Raw genomic sequence first — 24405 nt, 5'->3', positions numbered from 1 at the left:
GGGTTATAAAAATGAAATTGATTTTTTTTTAATCTGAGTTCACAGACCCCTGAAATCCATCCATTGACTTCAATCCCAGATTAAGAAACCAGCTAGTAGATAACATTCTTCTTGGACTAGATGGCCTCTGAGGTACCTTTCATGTCAAAGATTCTGTAATTCAGGATGAATCCTGTGTGTTTCTTTCATTCTTTCCTGTGTGTGATCCAACTCCTTCTCCTCGTCTACCTAAGTTGATGAAGAATTGGTTGGAGGAGGCAGAGATGTAGGTTAGACCATGACTTAGTGGCATGTTTAGTTATCTTCACAGATTCCCAAAATTGTATTATTCCTTTGCATGAAGCATTACCCACTCACCAATCTTCAACAAGGCAGAGATACAATGGAATGGGGTAATCAGTTAAGTCACTAATACTGATGATGAATAATTTTCTCATTTTCCTGCATGACAAAGGGGTTGGGGACTGCATGCCAGCCAGAGCCATAAGTTGGGTTGGGCTACAAAAGATTTGGCCATGGCACTCCATTTAGCAGATGGCAAATTTAGAGGGTGATGATAACTTAAAAAGTCCTTCTGCAGCTAAAAGCAATGAACTTTAGCAAACAGTAGTTGTTGTTTTAGACCAGATAGTCCTGGCTTGTATTGAGGAAGAGAATTCCCAATAAAGAAAGTCACTCTACTTGTGCAGATGGGCCACTTTGCTCAACTTTATAATCTTAGGGATCAATGAATCTGTATGGCACAGCACTGAAGCCCAAGTCTTACTAACTCTGAGGTCAGCTCTCTATCCACTACTGCTGTTAGTCTCCAGTGCCTACAAGGATAGAATCATTAGTTGAAATAGCCAGATAACAGATGGAAGGCTGGAGTGAGGATTATCCTGCCCCACTCTGTTCCCTCTTCCTAGCATCCCTGCCAAGGGATATTGGCACATCCAGCGCCTCCCCATATTGAGAGCCATAAGGATCAGTACCCTCCTATCAGTGTTCTGGGGTCTCAGCATCCCTCACCTCACTTCTAGGTTTTCTTGCCCCAGGTAAGGTTTGTGGGACTCACATTAAGAGTAAAAACAAAACCCCAAAAACTCTTGTTATAGCTCTGATGAGATCCCTAGGCACTTATGAGGAAAGGGATAGATGAAAGAAGATGAAATGTCTGGAAAATAAATGGAAGAGGGAAAGACTTCAAAGAATTGTACTCAGGTCAGGCTGTGGGTAGAGTTCAAAACCCAAGAGGGTTACAAAACAGTACATACCCTTTGCCCTGGCAATACCATTGCTAGTTTCATATCCCAAAAAGATAAAAATAAAAGAGGGAAGGAACTGTATGTACAAAAATATTTAATGCGATTCTTTTTGTGATGGCAAAGAATTGTAAAGTGAAGGGATATCCATCAATCGAGGAATGGCTGAATAAGTTATAGCATACAATTGCAATGGAATGCTATTATGCTATAAGAAATGATAAGTAAGAGGAGCTCAGAAAAACCTGGAAAGACATATAAACTGAAGCAGAGTACAATAAGCAGAACCAGAAGAATATTATATAAAGTGACAACAATAATGTACATTGAACAGCTGTTCTATTCTCAGCAATATAATGATCCAAAACAATCCCAAAGGCATGGTTTAAAAAAAATGCCATCTGCTTCCAGAAAAGGACCGATAGAGTCTACACCCAGACCACAGCAAACTTTTTCCCTTTCTTTCTTAATTTTTTTATTCAATTTTCCTTCTACAAAAGGATTAATATGGGAAATGTTTTACATGATTGCACATGTAAAATCTACATCAGGTTATTTATCATCTCAGTGAGGTGGGAAGAAAGGAAGAACAGAGAGAGGGTGAGAATTCAAAACTTAAAATCCTCTTTAAAATGTTGGGGACTTCATAAATGTTAATTGGGGGAAATTAAATTTAAAAAATAGTATCAGCCTCACAAAGTGGATAAAGAGATGGCCTCAGAACAAGGAAGATAGTGTCCAAATAATGCCTCTAGAAAATACAATTTGAATTTAAGTATCACTTAACCCTTCAATTCCCCAAGCAACTCTCTAATACTATCAGTTGTACAACCTGTGTCAATCTGCATTAATTGAATTAATCAGTGTAGGAGTCTTCTATACTGATGAAAATTTTTGAGTCAAGCCAAAATTAGTAATGGAATCAGGACACAACCCAGAACAGTCACTTAAATGATTTTGTATTTCTGATTTAATGCCAATAGCTGAACTGTACACTGGTCAAGTAGTGGTAGTTTGAGAATAGGTCTTGTGGTTTTTTCTTTGAGGGTTTTTTGTTTTGATGGGGTTAGTGTTATTGTTTTTAATGTGAATAAATAAGAGATAAAACTGAGTTGCTCTCACCTGAAAAGATCAAATGGAGGCCAAATGGGGGCACCAAGTATATCAAGCTGGACAAATTAAACAGAGTTTATATCAAGCAATCTACTAAACCCTTAGAAGTCCCTTTATCAAATCTCTGGGGATGTTAAGGGGGGACATTTCACTTCCTGTCCTATTCCCCCCCCAAAAAAATTTTTTTAAGTCAAGCATCAGGGAATATTAGGGAATAATTGGGAATGCCCTAAGAGAGACTATGGGCTGTTCCAGAGGGGCATCTAGGAAGGAAGGAAGGAAGGAAGGAAGGAAGGAAGGAAGGAAGGAAGGAAGGAAGGAAGGAAGGAAGGAAGGAAGGAAGGAAGGAAGGAAGGAAGGAAGGAAGGAAGGAAGGAAGGAAGGAAGGAAGGAAGGAAGGAAAAAAATAAAGGCCTATAAAATATGCTCTATATGAGTAAGCAAATAATTAATATTTCAATGATATCTTTATATTGTTTTATGATTTTATCCATGTTCAATTTGGAAGTAATTTAAAATGTAGAGTGAGATTAATTTTTTTTTCATTTTTTTCAAAGAGATTTTGATTCATTCATTCATTCATTCACTCAGGGAAATGACTGGATACCATTCTTTGCTTATGTTATTTTGAATACTATTATTTGGATACATTCTTAGGATCTAAAAAATGGTTCAAGCTTTCTTTCTGGAACATGCACAAAGGAAGAGGGGTAGCCTTTACCTGCCTCCCACTCCATCTCATACTCTCTCTTTACCTAAATATAGACACAGATAAAGGAAGTAAAAACCTTTCCCCTGTATCTCCATGGCATATAATAAAAGAGCCCTCCATCCCAACCCCAGAGAGTCAGTACTAAGCACAGGGATACAGAATAGAGAACTGATGGGCTTCCAGGCCATCCTAGGCTTGAGAAAGAACTCTAGAGTTAATCTCATCCAACTCAATATCCAGGGGCAACAAGGTAGCCAAGTAGATAGTATGCTGGATCTGCAGTCAGGAAGACTTCTCTTCCTGAGTTCAAATCTGACTTCAGACACTTTCAAACTATGTGACACTGAGCAAGTCCTCTTGTTTGCCTCAGTTTCCCTATCTATAAAATAAGCTAGAGAAGGAAATGGCAAACCCCTTCAGTGTTTTTGCCAAGAAAACCCCAAAAGAAGTCCCAAAGACACATGAATGAAGCACAACTAGACAACAACTCTATCTATTAAGTATGAGGGCCCTCAACAACATCCCACTCCCACCTCTAAGTAGTCATCTGGCTTCTGCTTGTAGACTTCTAGTGAAACAAAACTCAAGGTGTCAGAAGACACTTTTGCATTTTTGAACATTTCCAGGTACTGGGAAGTTCCTCCTTATATTGAACCAAAATGTATTTCCCTGTAACTTCAACCCATTCTTTGGTTGTAGCTTTATTGTTAGAGCCACACAAATAAATCTGCTACCTCTTCAACAAAACCCCTTACACCTATGTAAAGATAGCAATCATGGCTCCCCTAAGTTTTCTCTCCTCCATGCTAAACATCCCCAGGTTATAGTTAGCATTTACATAGTGCTTTAAGGTCTATTCAATGCTTTATATAGATTATCTTATTTGATTCTCAACAACCCTATATGGTAGGAATTATTATTATCCTTATTTTACAGATTAAGAAACTGAGGCTGAGAGAGATTAAGTGAGGAAGAGAAGGGGGGAGTATAAAGCATTTATGTAGTGCTTTCTATGTACCAGGCACTTTTACAAATACTACCTCTTTTTATCCTCACAACAATGATGTTATTTTTCTTCCCATTGTATATTTGAGGAAGCTGGGGCAAAGAGAAGGTAAGTGGCATAGCCAGCATTTTACAGCCTCTAAGTGATGGAGATATGATTTGAACCCAAGTCTTTCTAATTTAAAGTCCAAAAATCTGTTCATTACACTATCCAGCTACTTCTATAATATTAGAATCATCATTCTAAAGCTGAAAGAGACCTAAGAAGCCAATGAATTCAATCCTCTTATTTTATATATGAGGAAGCTGATATGCTGAGGGAGTTAAATGATTTGCCTATAGTCACATTAGTAGTTATTGTCAAAGGTAAGATTTGAACCCCAATCCGCTGACCTCAGAGCCTCTAGTTTTATCCACTATAACATGTTATAGTTAAATGGCATATCTTTACATCATGTCACTCTTCCTGTTACCATCTTGGATGCACTCTAATTTTTTAATATCTATCCTAAAATATGGTACATAGAATTGAAAATGAAACTATGGGTCTAGTTTATATCATATAGAGTAGAGTCATACTCTAAGTTTCTTCTTGAGCGTGTTTGTATTTGTTTGGAGATGGGTTTGAGGGATAGGGAAGGAGGAAATTAGTGATTGGGAAGGGCATCTAGGATGGGAAAAAGGCCAAGAAAAGGGTCACCACAAAGGAAGAGAGGAGTGGAGAGAGGATGAGTAGGAACATCATCTCTGTTCAAAAACACTTTACAAGAAAAAATGAAATTGGAAACTTTCCCCATAGAATAGATTCTATCTGATTATCCATAAATAAACTCTATCAAACATCATCACAGTGTTGACTCATATTAAAATTATAATTAATCTCCCTTAATCTTCTTTACACGAACTGATGTTAAACTATATTTCTCTATCTTGTTATCTTGCAGCATTGCTGATAGTTTTTTTTTAATTAAGGATTAAATGTTTATCCCTATTAAATTTTTCCTGGGTTAAATTTTACTCTTTATCCAATTGACCAAAAATCTTTTGGGGATCTTGATGCTTTTTTTTCAATATGCTAGTAATCATTACCAAAATTTGTGTCATCCCCAAATTGACAAATATTTCATCTATGTCCTCATCCAAGTCATTGATAAAAACTATTAAACAGAATGAGACCAAATTTAGAACATCATAGGCCACCAAAAACCTCCCACTAGTTCAACTTTGAATTATTAACCAATACTCCTTGAGGAAAGTTGTTAAACTAGAATTTTCCTATTTGTTCTGCTATTCATCCCACATGTTTTTTGCCCTAAGGAGCTACTTGCCTTGGAACTACTTTGCCCCAAGGACATAGATTTAGAGTTGGAAAAGGCTCCAAAAGTCATACAGTATCTAACTTTGCAGATGAAGAAACTGAGTCCCAAAGAGGTTAAGTGACTCACTGGTCCAAAGACACACAGACATTAGGTGATTAGGTGAAGCAAGATTTAAACCCATAATCAATTATCCCCAATACTCAATTCATTGCCTAGTAGTGAATGCAAAGGACTGTTCATTTGATGCATTTCATAATCAAGGCAACTTCTTTTCTGTATTTATGGCTTTATAAAAAGAAAACCTGCCATAATTGTTATTCTATGTCCACATTTCCTTGATCAACTAAAGGGAATCCAAAGGGAAAGAGAAAGGGAAGAAAAGGGGGACAATGTAGAGAAAGTGGACTCATTCTGGTTCCCATTGAGCAGTTCCCTTTCTACAGTAGTGATGGTACTTCAGGGATCACACTTAGAGGTTCTTTCTGTACCCTAGAGAATAATTTGTCTGGCACAGGACACTTGAAATCATTTCAAGTTCTCTTAATATCTGTCCTGATCTTCAATTCCTACTTAGTCATCTTTATTTCTTCCACCTTTCTCAGCTGGAAGAAGACTTTTTTTTTGACAGAAAAGACAGAACCATAAAATAGCAGCTGAATACTTGTATTAATGTTATGCTGTCTCGTCTAAGCATATCTAACCCCTGAAGACTATTCTGGATCACAACATACTGCAAGTAAATAGTAAACTCTTCATAAATACTTTAGTTTAATTCATTGGTTCATTAATGCACTTGTAAGGAGAAGGCTCATATAATTTAAACTTATTTATTCACTCAAAATATTTAATAAACATGCAAAGCGCTATGCTAGATACAAGGGGAAAGCAAAGCTTAGAGTAGACCCAGCCTTTGGCCATGTGGAGCTCAAAGTCAAGTAAGGGGTTAAGACACAGAAACAGATAACTACAATATAATAATAAATTATACTTGTTTAATGTTTTAAGGTTTGCAATGCCTTTTATACATATCTTATTTGAGTCTTATGCCCCCTCCCCATACATATATTAGAAAAGATGCTTCTATATGTAAATATAGAATATTTAGAAATAAATATATATAGAATATATATAGATAGATATATAGAAATATATAGAAATAAATATAGAATATAAAAGAGAAATGCTTCTATATGTAAAATTCAAGAGTAAAAACCTAACTTGTTGACAAATGAAGAGGAGAGAGGACATTCTAGATATAAAGAATAGAATATAGAATAAAGAATAATATAAAGAATAAAGGCATAAAAGACAGAAAGCATTCCAATTGGGCTGGAATGTCTAAGGTGTGGAGGGGAACAATTTGACATTAGGTTAGAAATGTGAAAGAGTGGCAAATTATAGAATGCCTAAGGAATACTGAGTAGGCAATGAAGACTTGACCAAAGTGACCTGACCAGACCTCTATGTTAATTAAGGTCCTACTGGAGGTAATAGAAAGAATAGAAAAAATAGAAAGAATAAAAAGAAATAAAAAGATAGATTGGAAGAGTTGGGAGGAAGGGTTGTAGTAAGGGCAGAAAGATGTATGTAGAGGCTATGGAAATAATGCATGTAGGCAGCAACAAGCATATCTTCCAACTAGGTGACAGTAGGAACAAAAAAAGGATAGATGTGAGAGAGACATCTCCAGAACTTAAGAACTGATGGAACACAAAAGGTGCCAAAGAGGGAAGAGTCAAAAATAGTTACAGGGTTTTGAATATCAAGCAGGTTGTTCCCTAATCATCTCTACTCTATGCTGAATCTTCAGCCTCTTCCTATCTGCTGATTTCTTCCTTACTACCTTTAAGTTTCACTTACTCTTTCATCTATTGTGAGTTGCTATTGTCATTTTATTGACTGATATGTTTTGTTTTGTTTTTTACATTATAAATATTTACAGATCATGCCTTCTTTGTGAGAAATCTCTTGTAACAAAGTAAAACAGTTAGACAAAACTAACAATACAGTGACCTCATCTGAAATTGTATGCAACATTTTGCATCTCTAACATCCTCATTCTGTGGTGATGGTGTTCTTGTTTTTAACAGAAATATATTTTTTCTTCTCCCTTATAACAATTATGCAAAGCCAACAAAGCAAATTTCCTCAATGACTATATATAAAGTGTGTATTACTTATATGGATTCAGGCTACAGAATGAGGCAAAATAAAAAAAATGCTTTAAAACAATTGAAGAAAGAGAAAAGATAGGAGTCATTAAGGATAGATGAGAATAATTGCAGCACAACCACTAGGGTTCAGTTGAAGTTGTACAACTTAAATTTACACCATGTGAGGTCCATTCCATTGTTTCCCCAAGGATTCTTAGGGCATCTCCAATGATCCAGGAATTTTTAACCTGGGACCTATGGACCCCAAGAGATTATAAGTAGATGTCAAAGGGTCTTTGAACTTGGATGGAAAATGCATCTTTTTGTTTGTTTCTTTTTTAACTAACCTCTAACTGAATTTGAGTGTTTGGGGTTCTATTATTTACAAACACTTTTCCATAGGCTTTACTGGATTGCCAAAGAGTTCCATAACATAGAAAAAGGCTTAAAATAAAATCCTGAATTGTAGTGTCAAGGCATAATATAGGAGCAAGTAGTTCCAGACGTAAATAGTCAGAGTTTAAAAAATATTTTTGAGGTACTGTTAGTGATCTTTGAGTGAGCGTGGTGTCATGGGACTTGAGAAAGATAAATATCTAAATTTTCTAGAGAAAAGGAGAGAGGAAAAGAAGAAAGAAGAGAGAGGGGGAAAGGAAAGAGAGACGGGGAGGAGGGAATGGAGGGAGAGAGACAGACAGACAGAGACAGAGAGCCTGAACTGAAGATATAAGTACAAACAACACAGAATAGAAACAGGCCATTTACTGCCACTAATATATTAAGAGATAGAAAACTGTGCTAAGATAATATTAGAGTGAGACCAGACCCAGACTGAACTGAGGATGCTGTCTAAATATTCTGGGAGTACCAGGGAGCTGCTATTGGTTCCAAGGACCATAAAGACTCATAAGATGGAAGAATTTGTTCTACATCTAATGCCTTTGTTAGATTAAGGTTTTGTATTGAAGCTAAAGAACAGCCATGTGGCACAGTGGATAGAGTACTAGGCATGGAGTCAGGAAGAGTCATCTTCCTGAGTTCAAATCTACCCTGAGACACTTACTAACTATATTACCCTGGGCAAGTCTCTTAACCCTCTTTGCCTCAGTTTCCTTAACTATAAAATGACCTAGAGACGGAAATGGCAAACCATTCCAATATCTTTGCCAAGAAAACTCCAAATAGTGTTACAAAGTACTGGATACAACTAAAACAACTGAATAAAACAAATTGGAACCAAGGACAATTTGAGAGGCATGAGCCCATTTCTGCTATTCCTAGTGGAGACTATCCTGGGGAGTATAAGCATAATGATTATTAAGAGAGAAGAGAGACCCCCAATGTTAAGTTTGATCCATCACATGAAAGGTTGGTCCATGGATTACACTTGGCCAAAGGCATAGGTGACATGTTTATCCAATGTGCAAATGGCATGAAACTGGAAGAAATTAGCTGACATATAGGGAAAGATTTGAATTGGCAAGAACCAAGTCTATTATTAGCCAAGTCTAATAGTATGGGCATAAATGTAAGTTCTACTCTTGAGTTTAAAAAAAATCACCTTCACAGTATGAAATTAGGGAGATGGGGGTAGACAAGAATTGAAGGGAAAAATTGGGGAGTTTTATAAACTTCAAGTGCACCATGAATCAGTAAAGTAACATGGCATCCAAAAAATAAAGCCGTAGTAATACTGGATTGGATTGAAAGGCTGTGTCCTGGAGAGAGAATGCACTAACCTGGTTGTATTTCACTCAACTAATACTATATGTGGAATATTAGGTTCAGTACTGGACTCCATATTTTAGAAAGAATAGTATAAAAAGCTAAAGTATGTCCAGAAAAAGGTGATGAGGATGGTGGTAGGGCAAAAGACTGTACCATCTGATTTTTAAGGGTGTCACAGAAGTCTTAGTGCCATTTAACATTATTAAGAGACTTGGAAAGTTCTATAGAAATGAAACATACTCATTAAAAAATGCTTAAGCCGAATTAAAGGGAGTGGGATGATAAAATACTTCAAGTATTTGAAAGAATGTTATATGAAAAAATAGGAACTAGACTCCTGGAACCTGGAAGGTAGAATTTGACAAGGTGGATGAATGCCATGTAAAGAGAAAATCTGTTCAATGTAAAGATAATTTTTTCTACTACTGGAAAGTTGTTCAAAAATAGCATGAGCTGGCTCAGTAAGTAGTAGCTTCCTTCTCTATAGGATCTTCAAGCAAGGGTTGGTTGGCCATCTGTTGGGAGTACTTTTTTTTCTCTCCCCAGATTCCTGTAAAGAGAGCAGTTAGTCTAAATGGCCTTGGAGCTCCCTCTGAAGGTTTTGTAAGAATAGAGATGAGTAAAGAGCCTGATTCATTTGTATATTTTTGTGTCTTTTTCTGCCTTCTTTTATCTGAGCTGGACTGAAATTTTAAAAAGGCTTTTTGTACAGTCAGGATGTATTGAGGGCTCAATATGTCCCAAAGGACTGGTACAGAAGGATGCTGGGTAAGAAACTAGCCTCCAGGACATGAAGACAGTCTGCAGAGCAGGGGTAAGTAGAGTGTGGGAACATATAACGAGGAAAGAATAGATGTTCCAAGCTGAAGAAGCCCCATGTTCTTACTGCAAGAGGGCAGCTGATTCATGGTGTTGTGACCAAGAAAAGTTTAATTCCACAAGTTCCATTCTAATGCTAGCAAGACACAAAGGAGCATGACTTGGCAACAGTTGATCTGGAAAAGATTTATGGGCTTTCGTGGACTGCAGCCTTGGCATAAGTCAGCAGTGTGGCACAAGAGCTAATGCAATCCTAAACTACAGTAAGGAAGGAACGGTGTCCAGGCCTAGGGAGGAGCCTGACAGACAAGCCACTTTTCAAGCCTCATATTTGGTTCTGGATGCCATATTTTATTTGCTATGAACACTGGCAAATTGAAAAAAGACTATAGAAAGGCAATGAGGAGGGCAGGCGCCATGTGAGAGCTGAAGGATGTAGCTAGTTACCTTAAAGAACAGAAAGCTCAGAAGAAATATATGACATGTCTTTAAGATGAAAGTCATCAAGTAAAAGGATTGAACTTGCTCTATTCCCTTCCAGAGAGGTGCTAAATCTGCAAAATAAAGCTCCTTCCAAAGGTAGAACGGGCTCCCTCAAGAGTTCAGTGAATCCTCCCTCAATGGAGGTCTTCAAGCAAAGAATGGATAATTACTTTGGGACCATATTGTATAGCTGATTCCTATTTAGTTGTCAGTCCATGGTGGCACTTGCCCATAATCTCTGCTACTAGAAAGGCTTGAAACTGGCAGATTACAGGAGTTATGGGGATTATAATCCGGGATACAGCAAAAGCCTGTTGAACGTCCATAGTAAATCTGGCACCAATGGGGTGAGTCCTTTGGGATCAGAGGTCCACTAGGCTGCCTAAAGAGAAACCAACTGGTCTGGGACCTGGAAGAACAAAGCAGGTTAAAGACTCAATGCCAGTCAGTACTGGGATTGGGCTCACGAATGGCTGCTACACTTCCAGCCCTGGCTGAGAAACAGAGACTAAAAAAAACCCAATATGGGTTGTTAGATGGCCTCTGAGATCCCTTTCAACCCTGAGATTCTTCGAATGTGACAGGAAGTAAACCACCCTCAACTAAAAGGTACTGACTGATAAGATGACATGATAAGAGAATGCTGTTGTGTGGTCCAAGCAGCAAACAAGCAGAAAAAAAAACAAAACTCACATTTCTAGGGCACTTGAATGTTTACAAAATGCTTCTTCCACTACCACATCTCGGTGATGTAGGTAGTAAAAATGTAATTATCTCTTTTTCAGATGAAGAAGTTAAAAAGCACACAGAATTGAAATGACTTGACTGAAGTCATAGGAAATGGCAGAACTCAGATTCACACTCAATCAGGAGACCCAGCTCCAAGTCTATTGTTCTTTCCATTATATTTTTAAGTAACAAGGAGACTGAAAAAAAAAAAGAATGAGTGTTAATGGCAGCTCAAGGTCCTAGGATTTCATTAATTATCAAAAAAGTGACACATAGCAGTAATGTATCATCAAAATATGGAGGCCAAATGTTCACATCAGAATCATTCCTTTCTCTTATAAAATGAATTTATAGTACAAGGACTAGAAACTTGGAAAGGTCTAGATTCCCTTTATTTAAGAAATAGTCTATTTCCTCTCAATTTGTCTTACTATATAAAGACTTTTTTTTTAATGCATTAGCAGGGGCAGCTGGGTGGTTCAATGGATTGAGAGTCAGGCCTAGAGATGGGAGGTCCTCGGTTCAAACCTGGCCTCAGACACTTCCTAGCTAGCTGGGTGACCCTGGGCAAGTCACTTGACCCCCATTGCCTAGTCCTTACCACTCTTCTCCCTTGGAGTTATTAACTCCAAGACAGAAGGTAAGGATTTAAAAAATTAAAAAAAAAGAAACACCAATAAGATTGTACTACCACTTATTCTAATGAGTTTGGAAACTAATGGACCTTTTGTTTTTCCTTAAGTTTTTGTATAATGACTCATCATAGGAGGAGACAGAATCTGACATCCATCCTTTTGATTGATGAAAATGACTTTCATAGTTATATAACACAGTCCATATGTGACACCATTAGCCTGCCAACCATTAATGAAATAATGAAATTCTGGGTCTTGTAAATCCCACTGGCTTGAATGTCAGGAGGTCAAGGCTTTAGACAAATCTCTACACTCATTTCTACCACTGAACTTGGTCAAGTTACTTCAGTCTTCTGGGTCTGGGTCTCAGTTTCCTCATCTGTGAAATAATGAATTGGACTAGATGATCCCAAAAGTTCCCTCCAGACCCAACATTCTATGGCTTGGTCATGGATGCTAGTGAAGAGGTGTGACCTGATGGTTAAGAGGAAGACCTCTGTTCAAAGTAAACTTCTAACACTTACTAGATGTGTGACTGAACAAGTGACTTACCTTCTGGGAGCTCCAAAATTCTCATCTGAAAGTTGCAATAATAATGTCTGCAGCATCTGCCTCCATAGGGATATTGTCAGGGTCACATGACATCATATATATGAAGTATTTTGCAAAATTTAAAGTGCTGTTAAATGTTGTTAATATGATCATTATAAATAATTTATCTTGTCAGAATATCCAGTTGTTTCCCAACAAAGGACATCTGAAATCAATAAGATTAGAAAGATTTAGTGAGCAATTTCTGAATTAAAAATTGTCATATGTGACCCTAGTGAATGGCAAAGGAAGTATAAGGTTTTTAAAATAATAATAATTTTTATTTCTTCTAGATTAAATCAAGGTAATTTTTAAATATTCATTTTCTGATATTTTAGAATCTATGTTCTTTCTTTCCCTTCTCCCCCCACAAAGAGGCAGGTAATATGATATGGGTTGTACACATATTATCATAAATAGATATTTCCATTTCATCATGTTGTGAAAGAAGACGCATATTATTTACCCGAGAGGAAATAAAGTAAAGAATGGTGTGCTTCAATTTGCATTCAAACTCCATCTGTTCCTTCTATGGCAGTGGATACCCTTTCTTTGTCATGAGTCTCTTGAAGTTGTCCTGGATCCTTGCCTTGTTGATAACAGTTAAGTTATTCACAGTTGATCACATACTATTGATGTCACTGGGTACAATGTTCTCCCTGTTCTGCATAACTTTATAAAACTTACATTTTCCCTATGAAAGCAAAATTTCCCTTTACAAATATTCATGGTCATGAGTAAACACTTTCTTAATTGATAGAAAAGACATGAAATTATAAATATCCAGGAAACAAATTGGAAATGCAAGAATCGAGTTCAAGAAAGAAATTTGGGATATGTTATATACTTATGTCTATGTGTAGATAGATGTATTATGTATAGAGCATATATATATACATATATATATATTTATAAATATATATATGGGGGTATATGTGTGTGTTTGGGAGACACCTGAATCAAGATTATTAGCTATATATGCTTTTTGAGAGCACAGTCTTTTTCGTGTGTGTATCCAGTGTCACACAGTCTGATACAGTAGGCACTTTAATAAATGCTTGTTGACTGAATGAATAGCTAAATTGAATGCAGACTGATGAGAACAGGATGTGTCGAGAGAGAGCTACCATGGGCTGAGAAAATGAGGTCTCTTTATTCTACCTAGAAAAATGTAAATGAATATTTAGGATTAAAGTTCATAAAATAATAACATATAAAGAGAGGATAAATGTGGGCTTATTTACATACACACAAAAAAAAATTCTTGGCACATCAAAACTAGAAGGGCTTCCTTTAAAACTCCAAAGAGGAAGTTTTAGGACAAATGAATGGAAGGAAGAACAACATGTCCTATGGTGAGTGGGTTGTTGGCTAATGGAACTTCTTGTTCCAAGAAGAGGTACAGACTGAAAATATAAATGCATTGAAGACTTAGGGAAGATGGATCCATATTGGGTTATTAAAGGAAATTAAAAATACTTAATAGAGAAGAATCATAGTGAGTGAGGAAACAAAGAAATCATCATTCTAAACAAATCAATCCCCTTGTACCTCCTATTCATGTTGTATATATTTTGTGTGCATTTACATAAGTATCCACAAAGATTGACAATAGAATATGAGCTTGAGGCTAAGATGATTTATCTTTTGTCTTTTTTATCCTAAAAGATAGAGGGAACCACCGGAGCTTATCATGGTTACAGCTATGCTTTAAGAATATTCTTTTGACTGTTGAATTGAGAATGGACTGGAATAGGGAAAGAGACTTGAGGCAAGCAGAATAACCAACAAGTTATTGCAAAAGTCTAGCTGTGAAGTGACGAGGGTCCACATCAAGGAAGTGGCAGCATCAAGGAAGAGAAAGGACTATTATTCCAGAGATGGTACAGAGATAAAACTGACAGGACTTAACAACAAATTGGATTTGGGGATAGTGGAGAGAAGTCCAGGGTGATACTAGCTTGTAATTCTGGGTGACTTGGAGGATGGAAAAGCCTGTGGCAGTAATAAGGAACTTTATTTTTTTTAACATTATTAGTAATAAGGAACTTTAGAAGGGGTCTAGTTTGGGATGAAAAATCATGAGTTCAGTTTTGGACATGTTGAGCTTAAGATGTCTATTGGATAATCAGTTTGAGATGTCAGATGAGTAGCTGAAAATGTCACACAGCCATAAGTCTATAAGGGAGTCTATAAGGGAGAATTCAGGCTCAAGTCTTCCTGACCCTACATCCAGAACTATAACTGCCATGCTACATAGGTATAATCTTCTCATTTAAAAACAGCAGTGCTATGTAAAGAGAGAAAAGATTCCAGCTAAAAGCAAAGAGGTATAATGCCAATCTCTCTCAGCTGTGGACTCAAATCTCAGGTCACTGTAACTCAAGAGAATAAGATAGATGAAGAGAAGACACAACAGACATAACAAAGAAAGCAACTCATCCCTTCCTCTATGATTTCAGCCATCAATAAATATCTATTAAGCATCTATTGTGTGCTCGGCCCTCTTCTAGGGGTAAAAAACAAATAAATAACATAAGAGTGCCTACCTTTAATGAGCATACATTTCATGAGGGAAAGAAAATATAAGCATGAGAATTAACACAAAATATAGACAAGATAATTTCAGAGGAGGAAGGCAATAGCAAAACAAGGAAGGCCTCACATAGGAAGCTGCACTTGAGATGAGCTTTGAACAAAGTTCAAGATTTCTAAAAGTTGAAAGTAAAGACAGAGTGCATTCTGAACTGAGAGGGTGGGGGAATAGGGGGTGGCGTTATACAGAGATAGGAAACAGAATGTTTGGTATGAGGATCAGAAATTAGGTCAGTTTAGTAGAGGATGAAGGGGAATAATGTAGAATAGTTTGTCTTCTTCTGATTTGTTTGTTTTTCAATAGGAAGTGAGTGGAAAGGAAGGAAGGAAGGAAGGAAGGAAGGAAGGAAGGAAGGAAGGAAGGAAGGAAGGAAGGAAGGAAGGAAGGAAGGAAGGAAGGAAGGAAGAAAGGAAGGAAGGAAGGAAGGAAGGAAGGAAGGAAGGAAGAAAGAAAGAAAGAAAGAAAGAAAGAAAGAAAGAAAGAAAGAAAGAAAGAAAGAAAGAAAGAAAGAAAGAAAGAAAGAAAGAAAGAAAGAAAGGAGGGGGAGAGAGAGAAGAAAGAAAGAAAGAAAGAAAGAAAGAAAGAAAGAAAGAAAGAAAGAAAGAAAGAAAGAAAGAAAGAAAGAAAGAAAGAAAGAAAGAAAGAAAGAAAGAAAGAAAGAAAGAAAGAAAGAAAGAAAGACGGAAGGAAGGAAGGAAGGAAGGAAGGAAGGAAGGAAGGAAGGAAGGAAGGAAGGAAATTTATATATATAATATACATAATATATATCATATTATACCTACTCCCCTTCTGCCAACTCTAGACTAGATCATCAACCTCCCAATATAACCACCATAGAGTTAAATTGGAATTGGAAGTAGAAGGGTAGCCCAATAGGCAAGATGTATGTCTACCAGCTGTGTCATTCCTAGGGGATGAAGGAAATAAGGTAAATTACACTGTCTTCCATCCCTCTAGGTAGATGGGTTTTGTTTTTGTTTTTGTTTTTCCAACAAAGGCATGTTAAAACATCAAAGTAAGCCTTGAAAAGGAAAAGAAGCCATAAAGGGCAGTGGGAGATGAAGTATGTAAAGAAGGGTAAGAGACATTCCTACCCTTTGCCTTGAGGAATGCTGATTGGATTATAAGCCTTTAGTTCATCTTTTGTTATTGTCATCCTGTTCTCATCTCTTTCAATGGAGTGCAAATAGACACAGTCCTAGGAAAAATTGCTATCCTCCTAATATTCTTTTATATTAATTATCCTACCAAATATAGCACAGTGAGATAAAATGATGTTTTTGTAGTTGAATAAAAGCATTAGGATGATAATTTATCTTCCATAGTCTTACCAAAAGCATCCTCAGGACAAATTCACTAGCAGACAGGACAACCAGAATAATGTGCTCTTCACATAGTGCCTGACACATAGTAGGTGCTATATAAAGGTACATTCCCTTCTTCTATACTCCTGCCCTCCCCCCCATATCTAAGATAATTTTTATTTCTTCCACTAGACTTTTATGTTCTAAGAACTTTTCATTCTGTATAATTTGGAGATTGAGTATTTCATGTGGAGACAACTATTAAAAACATACTTAAGTTTTTATAGCCCATTATCTAGGTAGTTATGGATGCCCTTTGTCCCTAACAATACTCCAATTCTAGCAGTTCGCTAAATTTTTAAGGATATCTAGGAGCCTGCATTTGTAGTCATTAAGTAGAGAGACAGCATGGAAGAGTAGGGAGGGAGTTAGCCATAAAACCAGAATGTAATGGCTTCTCTGCTCTGACATATCCTGGTTGCATAGCTCTGGGCAAGTCAGTTCACCTTTCCGTATTCTAGGCTACAGGTGTCCAAGTCTCAGTCCAACTCTCAGTTCCTGGCTGACAACACTCCTTTGTTTGGCAGAACCAGATTAAAATTTAATTGGAACCAAAACAAACCCAGCAACTATAGGAACACAGTTTCAAAACATTCTTTACACAAAAAAGTCAGACCTAAACAATGAGAAAAGCTTTAATTCTTCTCATGGATAGGCTGAGCCAATATAATAAAAATGACAATCCTACCTAAATTAATTTGCCTATTAAGTGCCATACCAATCAAATCACAAAAAGTATTTTATAGAGATAAAAATGACAAAATTCATCTGGAAGAACAAAAGGCCAAGAATATCAAGGGAATCAGTAATAAATAAATAAATAAGTAGATAAATAAATAAATAAATAAATAAATAAATAAATAAATAAATAAATAAATAAATAGAGGAAGGAAGGAAGGAAGGAAGGAGGCCTGCCTGTAATAGAACTCAAACTATACTATAAAGTGGTCATCATCAAAATAATCTGGTACTGGCAAAAAAAATAGAATAGTGAATCAATGAAATAGGTTATGTAATCAACATGCAATACTTAAGGTCCATAGCAACTTGGTATTTAATAAACCCAAGGATCCATGCTTTTTGGGAAAGAACTCACTATTTGATGAAAATTGTTGAGAAAACTAGGAAACAGGGCAGAAACTAGACATAGGCCAAACATTCACACCATACACCAGAATAAAGTCAAAATGGATACCTGAACTAGAAATAAAGGGTGATACCACAAACAAATTTAAGGAAACAGAGAAATGGTTGGTTGTCAAACTTATGGATGAGGGAAGAGTTTATAACTAAACAAGACATAGAGAACATTATAATTAAATGGATAATTTTAATTCCACTAAATGAAAAGATTTTTGTACAATGAAAACCAAAGCAACCAAGTTTAGAGACAACAAATATAGAGGGAAATTATATAGCAAGTGTTTCTGACAAAGGCCTCATTCCTCAAATATATCAAGAACTGAGTCAAATGTATAAGAATACAAAACATTCCCAAATTGAGAAATGGGCAAAGGATATGAACAGGCAGTTCTCAGAGGAAGAAAATAAAACTATCTATAGTCAGATGAAAAAAATGATCTAAAACACTATCAGTTAAAAAATATGTTCCCCTAAATTTGTCTGTGACATAAGCCTTTATTTCTAGATCAAGAATTAAAGCAACTCTGAGAATACTACCTCCTACCTATTGGATTGGCCAACATGACCAAAAAGGGAAATGACAAATGTTGGAGGTGATATGAGAAAATTAAGACACTAATACACTGTTAATGGAACTACAAACTGATATAACCATTCTGGAGAACAATATGGAAATATACTCAAAGGGCCATAAAAATATGCATCTCCTTTGACACAGAAATACCACTACTGGGTCCATATCCCAAAGAGATCAGAGAGAAGGGAACAGGATCTACCTGTACCAAAATATTTCAGCAGCTCTTTTTGTAGCGGCAAAGAATTGGAAACTGAAAAGTTGTATGCCACTTGTGGAATGGATGAACAAGTTGTAGTATATGGTTGTGATGGAATACTATTGTGCCATAAAAAATTTCAACCACAATGAGTTCAGAAAAATCTGGAAAGACTTACATGAACTGATGCAAAGTGACGTGAGCAGAACCAGAAGAACAAGGTGTACAGTAACGAAAATATTATATGATGATCAACGGTGAAGGACTAAACTATTATCAGCAAAGCAAATTCCCAAGATATCCATAAGGGACACAGGATGAAAAATGCTATCCACAGTCAAAGAAGGAACTATTGGAGTCTAATTACAGTTCAGAGTATACTATCTTCTACTTTTCCTTCATGAGTTTTTTTATTATGTGATGTGTGCCTTCCGTCATGGCATGAGCAATATGGAAGTTTGTGTTGCATGAAAGCACTGGTATAACCTGTTTCAGACTATTTACTGAGGGGACCAATAGAAGGAGGGAGAGAATTCGAATCCTAAAATGTCAGAAAACATTTGTATCTACATGTAAATTAATTTTTACATGTATATGAAAAATAAACAAATAAATGTAATTGGGAAATATCTAGCAAAATCAATAAAACTACAATAGAACATAGATGATGTTACACATGTGGTTAAGTCAGTAGGGATTCCTCAGGGATTTTTATGTATGGTTAAGTAGCCTGAGGTTCTAGTTGAGTTTGATGCCACTGAAGTCATCAACTCCCTAAGAATATTGGTTGTGGATAAAGAAACAACCAATTAGTAGGAGTTCCTCAGTTGGGAGTCCCCATGAATCAGTGAAATCATAGACATAATCCCAATCATTATTATTTTGTAATAGATTCTATTTAGTATTAGTAATATATTCCATATCTAGTTGGTATCTATATCTAAAAAGACATAGCTATAACTATCCAGTACTTAGCTTGACACAGCATTTAGCATAGTGTCTGATACACAGGATGTCTTTAATAAATGTCTATTGATTATATTTAAATAGAACATCAAAGCCCCAATTTTTTTTCTTAACTCCAGGTAGCAGCCTAGCTAGTCTTCTCCTTCTCACACCCTACTGGCTATATATCTAGAGTCAATGACCAGTTATCTGCCTCCAGAATCTTGAGGAGGAAGAAAATAGAGGAACACCCTGAATACCTTTTAAAGCACAGGACTTGGGATACTCTACTGACTCATTGATTAAATCTACATGAAAGATGACTTTATCATCCATGACAGTGACCCCCATCTCACTTGTTTGTCTTTAAAGAAGTGGTTTTCAGGATCAAACCATAAAATAAGATGCATTAGAAGAGATCTCAAGACGGGAATGTTTTTGGAAGAATAGGGAAGAAGATAAGGGTCCAGCGAGATACAAATTGAGATCCAGGAGGAGGTTACCAAAAGGGTGGTAGGACCAGGAATGACTGGAAAAGTCCAAGAAAAGATATAATGAAAAAAGAGTGATGAGGGGAAAATTCTAGAATGGGAAAGACCCTGAAACCCCTTTCAGTAAGGAAGCTGTCTTTAAACATAATCTCATGGAAAGAATAAAAGTTGGTGGCTGATGCAATCCTGGCATTCAATAAATAGTCTTGAGTTCTTAACCACAACCACACCCAGGTGCTGCTAAGCAGAAAAGCCTGGCATGATTATCTCTGAGCTGGGTGTGGAGTAGATATATTTTTCTGGTTATGTTTTAGTCACAATTAAATTGCTAAGAACCACCTAAAGACTTGATGATGATGCTAAACTGTCTGTGAGCCAGTCACTTTTATTAGGTGACAGATTTCTTCAGACTGCCAGGAAGAATCTGCTTCCAGCTGGGGAAGGGGCTCTATGAAATCCAAACCAAACTTGCCTTGACCAAGAGCATCCATGACCATGAAGTATCAATAGAGAGGACACAACCCTGTTTCAGGTCAAGAAAGGTGCCTGTGTTCCCAGGCTTTCTTTAAGAAACATTAAGTGCCCACTTTTACAACCTTTACTATATTGGGCAGGTATGGAGTCAGGGGAAGGTAGGCAATAGTTAATGAAAGCATCAATAGATGGTGAGGAAAATAGATTGGTTGCCTTGTATGTGAGGCCAGAGAAAATGCTAAATAAAAATCAGTATGAATCTTAACAGATCAAAGATTATCTTTAATTTTTCTTTTTTACCCCTGTCTTAAAAATATGCTTCCTAAAAAACATTTTTATAAGACTAAATATACAAAGTTTCATTTTTTCTGAACCAAAATGTTAAGGTCCACAACCAGAAAAAGCTACCTGCTCACACACCTCTTCTCCATCCCCACCATTTTCCCGACCCACCCTAAAGCTTGTTTCCTTTAAGAAACAAGTCAGCTTTGATTTGGCACCATCTTCTCTGGGCATCAGCTGACATCAGAAAGGTGTGATTTACAGGGCGTTCATCTGGGAATTCTTTTTAACGATGCCCAGGAGGGAGAATAGGGAAAACAATTTAAAGGATCTAGCTGAAACCAGCCAGCAAAAGGGAAGAAGTCAATACCCAAGATGACGTGAGATCAACATAATGGAGCAGAAACCATTTTTATCCTGGACACTTATGAGACAAATTATTAAATGAGAAAACTTTAAGAATAGAATAATAGTTTTTAAAATACCAAGAATAAAGAGTTACTTAGTAAATTAGTGACATACAAGCTTCTGACTTGTCAATTGTTTTCTTTCTTCATCTTTTACCTGTTAAAGTTCTATCTGCCCATCCCTGAAAATCCAAGTCAAATGACACTAGTGTGATTTGCAGAGTTGAATGGCCACTTACCTTGTCAAATCTATACCCCCAAAAGCACACCTCACTCCAATTTAGCCAACCAAGAATCCTCCAATGTTGGCTTAAAAATCTCCAATGAGAAGGAATGGACTACTTCTTTTTTATATATATTTTTTATTTGATCATTTCCAAGCGTTATTCATTAAAGACAAAGATCATTTTCTTTTCCTCCCCCCCAACCCCCCATAGCTGACGCGCGATTCCACTGGGTATCACATGTGTTCTTGATTCGAACCCATTGTCATGTTGTTTGTATTTGCATTAGAGTGTTCGTTTAGAGTCTCTCCTCTGTCATGTCCCCTCAACCACTGTGGTCAGGCAGTTGCTTTTCCTCGGTGTTTCTACTCCCAAAGTTTGTCCTCTACTTATGAATAGTGTTTTTTCTCCTAGATCCCTGCAGATTGTTCAGGGACATTACACCACTACTAAGGGAGAAGTCCTGGAATGGACTACTTCTGATGGCAGTTTATTCCACTTTAGGATATTCCTAATTGTTAGGAAGTTTTTCCTTATATGGAGCCTGAATTTGCCCCTTTGCAACTTCAAATACCCACCACTCTGAGTTCTGTCCTCTGGTCTAATCCCTCTTCAGGTAATTAATTGTCATACAAGTTCTTGAAGGCAAACTCTCACATCTCCCCAGTGAACCTTCACTCACCAAGCTAAACATCCCAAGTTTCTTTCACCTCTCTTCATTTGCAATCTCAAATGGCATAGACTTGAAGCCTGTGTCATTCTAAATGCTCTCATCTGAAGCCCCCCAGTTTATCTCTCACCAGACATCCCCATATTCATTATTCCATTGAGATGAAGAGGCATTGAATGTCTCTATAAAAATGCAGGTGTAATCTGAGGAGTAATCTTTAATCTTTCAAGAATTGATGGCATACTAGTTCAAATGAAGGTAGGACAAGATGAAGGGAGCTATCAGGGAGCATGGCCTCCCTGATAAGCTAAGGAGAATGGCCACCCCAAGATAGACCAACTACTACTTGAGCCTGTTAGCCCTGGTGCTAGTACCACAGGGAAGTCTGAGTGATGTGGATGCTCTATAAATGAAAACCTCAAAGATAATCTTTTCCAAGGTTTTCATTCCTGAATCCTGCTAGGAGGGAGTTATCCCTAGAAAGAGAAAATGAATGTTCCCATCTGCTTAGTATCCAGCAAGTACATAGATACTGTCACCCTGCCTATTCAATAGCCATGAGCAAGGCATGGTGGATTTTTTAGCAACAAATTCAACAACACTTAAAGCCTTTTCCAAAATTGTATGTTGGGCAGTCTCACCCCTGGATTTACTTCCTTTTAAAATCCATGGTTTGTTATTATTGTTTGTGTATTTAAGTCAGGTATTTCTGAGAATTAACAGTTCATCAAATTTATTGTTTTGTAAGAGCTATTGAAGTCCAATGAGATTAATGAGCCTTTTTCAAATGAGACTTTAAATCTGGGGGCGTTCCTTCTAAAATTCCACAAGAAGAGAAAAATCTAAATGTAAAACTGGAAAGATCTACATGAACTGAGGCAGCATGAAATAAGCAGAACCAGGAAACATGATACACAATAAGAGCAATGTTGTATGATGATTGTGAAAGATTCTCAACAATACAATGATGGAGGACAATTCTGAAGGACTTATGACAAAGAATGCCATCCACCTCTAGATGAAGAAATGTTGGAGGTTCACTTGTTAGATGTAACAAGCAGAGCAATAGGAGGGTTCCTTCAAGGCACCTTGAATTTCCCCCTTGAATCCAGAATCAACAGCCTACACAAAATCCAGACCCTCCAGCCTTTCTGATAGATGCCATCTGCATGAATGATGATGGAACATGGCTGGTCTTTCCCAACCAAAACCATATTGGGATAGGGGCAACCCCTTCCTCCATGGTCAGGCACTTGGACACAGCCTGTCACAAAAGGGCTATAAAGAATGTGTGGTAGCTTTATAGGGGGATTTCCATATGTGCAGAGCAAAAAAAGAAAAGAGCTAGGAGGGCACAAAAAGCCTAATTCTAGTGCTGCTAACTTGGGCTCTGTGTGTTGTCTTGGGGTGACCTCTGGTGGCCACATTTCCCACACACCTCATGGTCCATGCCCCAGCCCAGACAGCCAACCATGGTACATTCTCCTACATTCCTGTCCTCTCCTTTTGTCATTCACTTCAAGCAAGAAGCAAGATTCCGTTTTAAACCCATCAAGAAGAGAGTCTCCATGCCTGGCTAGTTTTCTCACTTAACCAGAGCTACCTGCTTCCCTCTCTTTCAGTGAACTACTGATGCCTTTCCTGTTGAAAGAGAAGGAAGCAAACATGAAGGAAAATGTGACATCAACAACTATCTTTCTTTTGCTTCTTTTTCTCAACACTAACCTCCTGAATGGTAAGTAAGAGCTCTTTGTTGCTTTATATTATTCTTGGGGACACTAGAGGGAAGGGAGGGGGATGTAAAAATCCATAATAGAACTTTTGGAACTCATTTGTGGGAATTGAATTTTTTTACCCTGTTTTCATTGTTCTTAGAACAGCTACCTGCTAGAAAGTATGTGCAATTGATATTTTTCATTTACTTATCCAAATTCTGGTATTATATTCTCCCCTCATATTAGTGATAGAATAAAAAAGAATTCTGGATTAGAAGTTAAATGATTTAGGTTTCCTACCAGTCAGTCATTTATTAGCTATGTTGTCTTGAACATGTCTCTTAAATCCTTGAGCTTCACTTTCCACATCTGTAAAATGAGAGGACAATAATACCCATCCTACCTGCCCCCACAAGGGTATTATGAGAATAATACATGCTTAAGTTCTTTCAAAGTACCAAGTATTAGACAAATGAAGTGCCTCATTAACTAGTGAAAACAAAGCAGATTGATGGGAAGAGAAAGATTCATGGTTTTTTTTTAATCAAAGGGTTTGAAATCTGGCTCCACTATGGTAAGGCCAAGGGATTCTAGACAAGTTATTTAAACTCAGCCTCAGTTTCTTCATCTGTAAAATTGAACAACCTAAATTCACAAGAATATTGATGGCTATAAAAATGTGACCTCTATTTCTGAGCCCATTATCTGTGCTAACCAGACATGGGCACAGTGCAAATCCATACCTGAGTTAGAGGGAGAAAGTTCATTAATGTCAACTGCCTTAGACATT

General features: G+C 37.0%; 1 protein-coding gene across 3 annotated transcripts in view; it reads left to right on the top strand.

Moving 5' to 3' along the window:
* PRLR (prolactin receptor) overlaps positions 1-24405 on the top strand; it is a 259059-nt gene that overhangs the window by 209535 nt on the left and 25119 nt on the right. For all 3 annotated transcript variants that reach the window (XM_007487466.3, XM_007487464.3, XM_001365433.5), the window contains one exon: positions 23523-23635. In XM_007487466.3, coding sequence (XP_007487528.1) covers positions 23533-23635 — 103 coding nt within the window. In that variant the 5' untranslated portion in view covers positions 23523-23532. The remainder of the gene's footprint in view (positions 1-23522; positions 23636-24405) is intronic.

This window comes from Monodelphis domestica, chromosome 3, assembly GCF_027887165.1.
Source record: "Monodelphis domestica isolate mMonDom1 chromosome 3, mMonDom1.pri, whole genome shotgun sequence".
Classification (NCBI taxonomy): Eukaryota; Metazoa; Chordata; class Mammalia; order Didelphimorphia; family Didelphidae; genus Monodelphis; species Monodelphis domestica.
Note: the sequence above shows the minus strand (reverse complement) of the source record. Positions and strands in the feature narration are given on the sequence as shown.